At 33.0% G+C, this 7,820-nt stretch overlaps 2 protein-coding genes across 4 annotated transcripts; one reads left to right on the forward strand and one right to left on the reverse strand.

Annotated features, from left to right (window-relative positions):
- Window positions 1-1,279: 1,279 nt before the first annotated feature.
- Window positions 1,280-4,737, forward strand: LOC143580196 (eukaryotic translation initiation factor 3 subunit H-like). Of its 3 annotated transcripts, none has more exons than XM_077063291.1 (12): window positions 1,280-1,355; window positions 1,459-1,541; window positions 2,004-2,120; window positions 2,198-2,301; window positions 2,754-2,820; window positions 2,890-3,023; window positions 3,117-3,165; window positions 3,735-3,806; window positions 3,913-4,014; window positions 4,093-4,160; window positions 4,260-4,412; window positions 4,488-4,737. In XM_077063291.1, exons 1-12 carry the CDS (start codon window positions 1,346-1,348, stop codon window positions 4,543-4,545), a joined length of 1,017 nt encoding a protein of 338 aa, XP_076919406.1. In that variant the 5' UTR covers window positions 1,280-1,345; the 3' UTR covers window positions 4,546-4,737. The 3 variants fall into 3 exon arrangements, with proteins under 3 accessions (XP_076919406.1, XP_076919407.1, XP_076919405.1); XM_077063292.1 differs by having other exon boundaries at window positions 1,284-1,355; window positions 1,462-1,541; XM_077063290.1 differs by having other exon boundaries at window positions 1,306-1,355; window positions 1,456-1,541.
- A 1,136-nt stretch (window positions 4,738-5,873) lies between these two features.
- Window positions 5,874-7,497, reverse strand: LOC143580199 (signal peptidase complex subunit 3A-like). The gene is made up of 6 exons (XM_077063294.1): window positions 7,319-7,497; window positions 7,184-7,231; window positions 6,951-7,013; window positions 6,799-6,852; window positions 6,647-6,733; window positions 5,874-6,130 (listed from the first exon to the last, which is right to left on the reverse strand). Exons 1-6 carry the CDS (start codon window positions 7,442-7,444, stop codon window positions 6,005-6,007), a joined length of 504 nt encoding a protein of 167 aa, XP_076919409.1. The 5' UTR covers window positions 7,445-7,497; the 3' UTR covers window positions 5,874-6,004.
- Window positions 7,498-7,820: the final 323 nt, after the last annotated feature.

Genomic DNA, 7,820 nt, shown 5'->3' on the forward strand with positions numbered 1-7,820 from the left:
CACGTAGGTAATGGGAGGGGGGGATATAAAGGGAAAAGCCAGGTGGATATTAAAAAGCCTAGTCACTCGCCACATAAGCAAATACTTAACCCCGTTAAGTTTTTTTTAACGCTGGTTTATAAAACAAAAAACATTGAAAATGTGAGACTGCCAGCGGGAAATACCGGAGGTGAGATTATTATTGGCCAATCCATTAAAGATGGTATTATTTAAATCCAATTTTCCTAAATAAAAAAGTTTTCTTTATTCTTTATTATTATTATTATTATTATTATTCTTTCACTCACACCCATGAATATATATATATATATATATATATATATATATATATATATATTTTATATATACAAGGGATGAATGGTGAGAATCAAATCTAGGGGATGTTTTTTTTTGATAAAGTTATGGAGATAAGATGTGTAGATGTTTTTTTTAAACTTTCCTTTTAGTTTAAAAACGGGATAGAAGATGAATGATGGAACATCAATGCTCTAATGTACGTAACACAAATATCTCAATTTTGAATTAGACGAGGACTGGAGTGTGTTTTCACCTACACAAGAAAAACACACAATTCACATAAGTGATTAAGAACATGATGTGGTGCGATTAAAACCAGAAATGAGCTTCTACAATGAAATCATGGTACTAAATTGATTCATGAATGCTCATAATTACACCATAAGAGGCAAATGCGACAGCACATAAAAACAACATAAGGCTATGAGTTCGATTCCCACCAACAACATGTTTTTCATGTAATAAATAATGAAGAGGAAATTGTAAAAATGACAACTTATACACTTGACACATGTGGATGGTCTAACTAAATGACATGTAAAATTTCTTGCTTTAATAGTATATAAGTATATATTTTTAACAAGTGATACCTGGTTGGATTTGAGTTTAAAAGAATTGATGAGGGGTGTTTACGACATTAATTAAATTTAAAAACTAGTAGTAGTAATAATAATAATAAGGGTTTGGATCAAATACAAATAAAATTAACGTGTTAAAAGTGAGAATCAAATAGAGAAACCATATAAACAAGTAAAGTAGTTATGTAATTACTCTATGACATAATTACATAATTAATCTACTTGATTTTCACATTTAACACGTTAGTTTCATTTGTACGCTAATTTTCCGATAATGTGATATATATATTCCCTATCTTATTTTGAATAAGAAGTGAAAAGCATAGGGACCATGTATGCAAATATAATTATAAAGTAACGGAGTCTTGGATTAGGGTTTCTTTGTTTCCGCCATACATCCATCCATCCAGAGCTTCTTCATCAGTGCGGCAATCTCTTGTTTCATCATCATCATCACAACAACAGTAACAATGGCAGCCGGTTCGTTCATTCATCCTTTCCTTTCAATTAATCGGTTGCCTTAAATTGCTTTTCCGATCTTAATCTGTTGGTGTTTTGTAATTGTAATTGTTGACAACAACAGCAGCTCCACGTTCGTTCTTGCAAGTGGCGGCAACCGAGGAAGCAGTCGCACCGCCTCTTAGAGTTGTTCAGATCGAAGGACTGGTAATTCATCTTATTATTCTCTTCACACAATTTAGGTTTACAGGCTTCCTATGTGTTTATCCTCTATTCCTTAATTCTTTTGTAGAAATCATAACATTTTTAAGAAATACAACTATACAACCAGATACTCATCATATTGGCCATATATCACCGATTATCAGTTTTCTATGTCTTAATTGTCAATTTTTTAAGTTTTAATTAGTTTCTACTTGCGGCTACAATTGTTAGTGTTTTGTAAGCTGCAAAAGCTTAATTTCTTAATATTGAATTGTTAGTGTTATATTGCTGCATATATAAGTTCCCTGCATGATATTAAAATTATCGATATACAATAACTGATATCTCAAATATCGGTCCTTGACCGATATCCAATATGTTTCTACGCTAAACGTCATAGATCACATTTTGCTAATTAGTATCATTTTTATGTTTTTTTAAACTGTAAATTGATGTCATGGACAGGTGGTATTGAGGATCATCAAACACTGCACAGAGTTTTCAAACGCGCTTGTGACTGGACAACTTCTCGGCTTAGATGTTGGCAGTGTTCTCGAAGTTACCAATTGCTTTCCCTTTCCAGTATGGCATTGTTCTTCTATTTTTAGATTTTGTTTTTCTGTTATTATTCTTTGTAACCCTTAATAATTAACGGACAGATTCGGGAGGATGATGAGGAGATTGAGGCAGATGGTGCTAACTATCAACTTGACATGATGAAATGTCTTCGGGAAGTTAATGTTGACAATAACACTGTCGGATGGTGAGTCAATATGCGTCATTGAAAATTATGCAATTGTCTAATGAACCGAACAGAGCATGTTTGTTTAACTTCAATCGAACAAACAGTTAAGACTCGAGCAATTGAATGAACGGGTTTTTCTTGTTCATGTCTGTTCGTTATCAAACTTAGCATGTTCGTTTATGTTAATTCGTTAGCAGGACGGACATAACTGAGCTAAAATCAGTTAAAAATGTGTTGGGCTTAAAGAGTTACTAAACTAGACTAAGTTGTAATGAACCCAATGAACGTGACATGTGTTTATGTTTGTTTGTATATCAAATAGAAGAATTTACTGTCGAACTGCTCACTGAATGTTCAGTTTATTTATAGGTCTACAATTGTCATCATGGTTAAATCAGCGTGCACATTGAATGTTTTCTGACATCTACAACTCGAGTTCTTTAAAATTGTCATTTTTTAATCTTGTTCAGGTACCAATCAACTTTACTAGGTGTTTATCAGACTGTGGAACTGATTGAGACTTTCATGAATTACCAGGTAACATATATATTTAGTTTTATTGTGCTATTTAATATTTATTACATAACCTTAATTTTTTAATTGTAGGAAAATATTAAACGATGCGTGTGCATCATATATGATCCTTCGAAGTCCAACCAAGGTGCCCTGGCCTTGAAGGCTTTGAAGCTTTCTGATTCATTCATGGAACTTTACCGCAACAATGAATTCAATGGAGAGAAGTAGTTTACTAAACTGCAGTTTTGTTACTTCTTTATTATCTGTTTTGTATAAATTGCAAGTTTAATCTCACTTTATTCTCTTTTGTTGTTTAGGTTGCGAGAGAAAAATCTTACATGGGTCGATACCTTTGAGGAGATACCTGTATGTTTTTTATTGGGCTTGTAAATAAACTGAACGAACACGAACTGCGCATGTCCGTGTTCGTTCCTTTAACTTGAACTCAACAAAAGACTGAGCACGAAAAGTTAAACTACCATAGTTTTGTTGTTCATTTTTGTTTTCTAATATTGTAAATGAGCGGGTCATGACTTCATGAACGTAAACGAACAAATATAACTGAACATAGCTAAACATACGTGAGCAAACACCAATTAACTAAATGCTAACTTTAATCTGTTGGGGCGTAAGAAAGAATAAAACTGGATTAAATTGTAATGAGACTAATAAGTTTAAATGAATATATAAGCGAACTAACTTAAAAACAAACATAAACGAACGTTAGCAAGTTTAACAAAAAGTTTTGTTCATGTTTATTCGCTTATTAAGTAAAGAACATAACTGAACATTCCATCGAACGCTCATGGTTTACTGAGCGTTCAATTTGTTTACATGTTTATTTCTAATACAAAATTGCTAATATTATGAACTAGGTTTTTTCAATCATTTTGCTAACGTTTATATTCTATTTTCAATGATTTTCACATAAACAGATTAAGGTTTCTAATTCAGCGCTTATCAGTGCGTTTATGACCGAACTGGAAGCTGATTCACCTGTCAACCAGGTATTTCATAATCTTTTTAGAGAACTTTTACGGTTTTCATTATTTCATTATAGTATTATATAAACCAAGTGTAATTAACTAATTGTGTTTTTTTATATGTTAATAGTCTGATTACGATAGGCTGCAATTATCAACAAATCACGTCATGGAAAGGAATATGGAATTTTTGATTGCATGCATGGATGAGCTCTCAATGGAACAGCAAAAAGTTTCTTTTCTTTTTTTATTATATGTTATTCACTCTATTATGTCGTATTATAATATTAATCATTGTTGGTTTTTTCAGTTTCAATTTTATTATCGCAATCTGTCACGTCAGCAAGCGCAGCAGCAAACATGGCTTCAAAAGAGAAGGTATCTGATTATCTGCACATGTGGAAATAATGTGTTATAAATCATTTGTTTGTATTGTTTAATTATTTATTATTGTTTCTTTTTTTGGTGTATTTTAAGGGCTGAAAATATGGCACGCAAAGCGGCAGGTGAGGAACCGTTGCCTGAGGAGGACCCGTCAAACCCTATCTTTAAACCACTTCCCGAGCCGTCCCGATTGGAGAGTTACCTGATAACAAGTCAAGTTTCCAACTATTGCAATCAAATCAACAGGTATGTTTTTTGCAGAATTTATTAGAACATGTTCTGTTTTAACATGACTTATTATGTATATGTGTGGAAATGCAGTTTTGCTGGGCAGAGTTTCAGCAAATTGTATTTGATGAAGGCATTACATGAAAACTGATGTATGCGTTCTATAGTGCTGGGATATTGGGTGCGTTGGCCCGTTTTATCTGTTTTGTTATTGGTATGGTAGGATAATTTTGGTGTAAAGACTTTGTTCTATTTGGTGAGCTTGTTTTTATAAGATCAGAGTTTGGGATGTGGATGACTGTTGATTGTTTTAAGACTTTGGGATGTGGATGATTGTTAGGCATGACATGAGATATTGAGATATTGAAATATGATTATTAAACTATACTCAATAAGTCAATATGTACTTATTACAAATATTTTTATTGGGTTCATTGGTTTCACGGCTGTCGGGTATACATGTTTATAACCTTATGCGGTTAAAATTACCCTGTTATGATTGTCATCACCACTATGAGCCCAGTTAAAACTCATCACAAAACCCGACTTGAAATATGAAATATACCTATGTTTTTGACAATTCTGTAGTTTTAAACATTCGAGTTTCTATAATTTCAAAATCTCACTTATTATGTTACACAGTATGTTCTGTTTATACGCCATACCCTCTCTAAACCATTGCTAAAATTATGAAAAATGACCAAAATCTATAGAAAACATTGTTAAGAAACCAAACTAATACCAAAATTTGATTTTTAGAATTCAACCCCATATCTTTTTTTTTCATTTTTAGGTGGATGTGACTTGGAAGAATAAATAACTATTATTTACTTGAATAGAGATTAATATGGAGAATGAGATGTAGGTGGTTCTTATAAATCTAAACAAATTCAAGAAATGATTTTTAGTTAATAGATGGGAGATGAATGTGGATGCTCTTAGAACATTTTTGGTAATCGTTTAGGTATCACGTAATCGGTAACACCACCCTGGTTCCAAGACCTGGTTTCATACCCAAATACCGATCTTTGTATTTACAGGTTTCGAGTGTTTACATTGATTCAAGTTTATCTGCCATCCCTAGCAGGGTTAACCATGTTAGCTTAGGGAAATTCAGGATGCCTTCAATTCATTGAATTTTTTTTGAAGGGACTTAAATTTCAATTCCGTTGAATTCCCTTGAATTTCACGCAAACTGAACACACCCTCGCTGGGTGTTTTTGTTGCACATGTCTGGCTAAAGTGGGTCAGCTGGCTGAAGCTTTTGCTGAACCCACACCTAAGACGCCTTTTGACAGAAGCTCATGAGCTCCAATATCATGCAAGTATTGTGGTACCCTTTTTTGGGTGGTTGTTATTAGGTGCATATTCCATGTACCCTAATTCTAGGGTTTTGTCTTGTTAATTTCATAAGATCTAGACACATGATATCTTCCTCATTTTCGGCCTGGACCAAAAAGTAATTGGGAATAAAAAACATAATCATGTCCAGCAGATTAAAATTTCACAAGTTTAAAATACGAGATTACACTTTCCAGTTTTATAAAAAACAAGAAAAACACTAGTTCTGTTTAGAGCGCCAAAGCTATTCTCAAATCATATGTTACCTATCACCTGTATGACTCGGGCAACCTAAAACCGGGCAAAACTAGTTTGTCTGCAAACATCTTGCCAGTTTTTGGCATCACATGCCAGTGCAAAGTCAAGTTAAAATCTCTCCCACGAAGGTTGCTTCCCTGTATAATATTTAAATAAAACAATTAATATATAAACTAATAATCAGGATTAAGTCTTTAACAGATGATGGTTTAAAAGTAGGCTTGTAAACGAACCGAATATTCAGGTAACCGTCAACGGGAAGTTCGTTTACGTTCAATTATTTAATAAACGAATGAACATTACCACATGTATTCATGAGTATTCATTCATTTAAATAGGTTTATTTACATCAGTTTACATTCATTCATGTTCAATAGCTTACGCCTGTTTAAGTTTCTTCTATTACATTTGTTAATATATTCATTTAAATTTTTTCGGCCATTACAATTTACTAGCTTTAATAACTTTTTAGTCCCAATACATTGTTGTTCGCATTTACCTTTAATTAGCTTAGTTATGTTAGTTCCTTTACTTTGGTAAACCGTTCATTTATATAGTTAACGAACAAACACAAACAAGAAAGCCCTGTTCGGTTAACTGTTCAAGTTCGTTCGGTTCATTTACAAGCCTATTTCAAAAAAGAAATTATTTACCTGGTCTATGAACTTGTATTTGTTATAAGCTTTTATAGTAAACTTTGCATTATCTCTAGTGGGTATGATACCATCCCACAAGGAGACCTGTAAAACATTATTTTGCATCAGTCATCGAGAAAGTATGGAAACAAGATGAACATTAATTATACCTGATTCAGGGAATTCTTTGGAGTGCTATATTCAGCAGCTAAAAATACAAAAACCTACAGGTAAAAAATCATATTAGGCATAATTAAATAAGTTATACTACAAACATCATGATATTGCAGAAGATCAATGAAAAGAAAACAGTTTATAAGACCTGCTTTGTATTCCATGTAAAAAGTGACTGTAGGTCTGCAGATATATCTAGTGTCAATGCAACCTGCAAACCGCAGATAGTTAAATTGAATTAGGTTGGAGAGAATACAATTGTAATTGAGGGCAAATAAAAGAGAATATCCGAATTGTATATAATATGTTTCGAATACTGTCAGTAATCAAAACCAACATATCAGAATGGAGATTCAATTGAATTAAATAAAAAAGAGTTACCTCATCGTCACCGTTAGGTCTCTTCTGAAAGCGATTAACATTCAAGATCTACAAGTGAAAGAAAGAAAGATGTAACGAATAATAATAATAATAATAAGTAGGGGGGGGGGGGGGTTAGAGAGAGAGAGAAAGAACCTGAACGTTGGCGGTTGGTGAAGGAGAGTTGAAGTTATCGGTGAGAGAAGCGATGGCGCAGATGAAGGCCAGAATGGTGAGAGAGAAAGTGACAAGAGCATTCGCTCTGTAACTTACCGAATGCATTTTTTCCTTTTCTTTCTCTTCCTTCTACCTCGCCCCTTTTAACACGGCTTGGCTTCGGTCAGTGTTCAATTCAATTGAAATCATATTATTATTATTCAATTTAATGATGCTATTAAATTAAATTAATGTATCAAAATATTAAACATGGAAATACATCAATGGTGTTATAACCTTAATCTGTTTTGATTTTTTTAACTGAGTGATTCTTTCTTGTCTAGTTGTCTTTGTTTGATAGAGGTCGATCGTCTTAAGCCGATAATCTCAGAGACCCTGAAATTTTAAAGAAAATAATCTATTAGGCCCAATCAAAAGTTTTGTTTAAACAATACTCAATAAGTCAGGCCCAACATCCAAATCATATACAACACTCGATCCC

The sequence above is a fragment of the Bidens hawaiensis genome, unplaced genomic scaffold (genome assembly GCF_021521415.1).
Source record: "Bidens hawaiensis isolate Kalapana, Puna unplaced genomic scaffold, B.hawaiensis_p1.1 tig00030277_1, whole genome shotgun sequence".
Classification (NCBI taxonomy): domain Eukaryota; kingdom Viridiplantae; phylum Streptophyta; class Magnoliopsida; order Asterales; family Asteraceae; genus Bidens; species Bidens hawaiensis.

Bases quoted from the DNA above. Each gene is read 5' to 3' on its own strand.
- LOC143580196 (XM_077063290.1), top strand. The intron at 3,024-3,116 runs GTAGTTTACTAA...TTTGTTGTTTAG, and splicing joins AATGAATTCAATGGAGAGAA to GTTGCGAGAGAAAAATCTTA. The intron at 3,807-3,912 runs GTATTTCATAAT...ATATGTTAATAG, and splicing joins CTGATTCACCTGTCAACCAG to TCTGATTACGATAGGCTGCA.
- LOC143580199 (XM_077063294.1), bottom strand. From the start codon at position 7,444: ATGCATTCGGTAAGTTACAGAGCGAATGCTCTTGTCACTTTCTCTCTC. The intron at 6,734-6,798 runs GTATAATTAATG...AATGTTTTACAG, and splicing joins CAAAGAATTCCCTGAATCAG to GTCTCCTTGTGGGATGGTAT. The intron at 6,131-6,646 runs GTAAATAATTTC...AATATTATACAG, and splicing joins AATACAAGTTCATAGACCAG to GGAAGCAACCTTCGTGGGAG.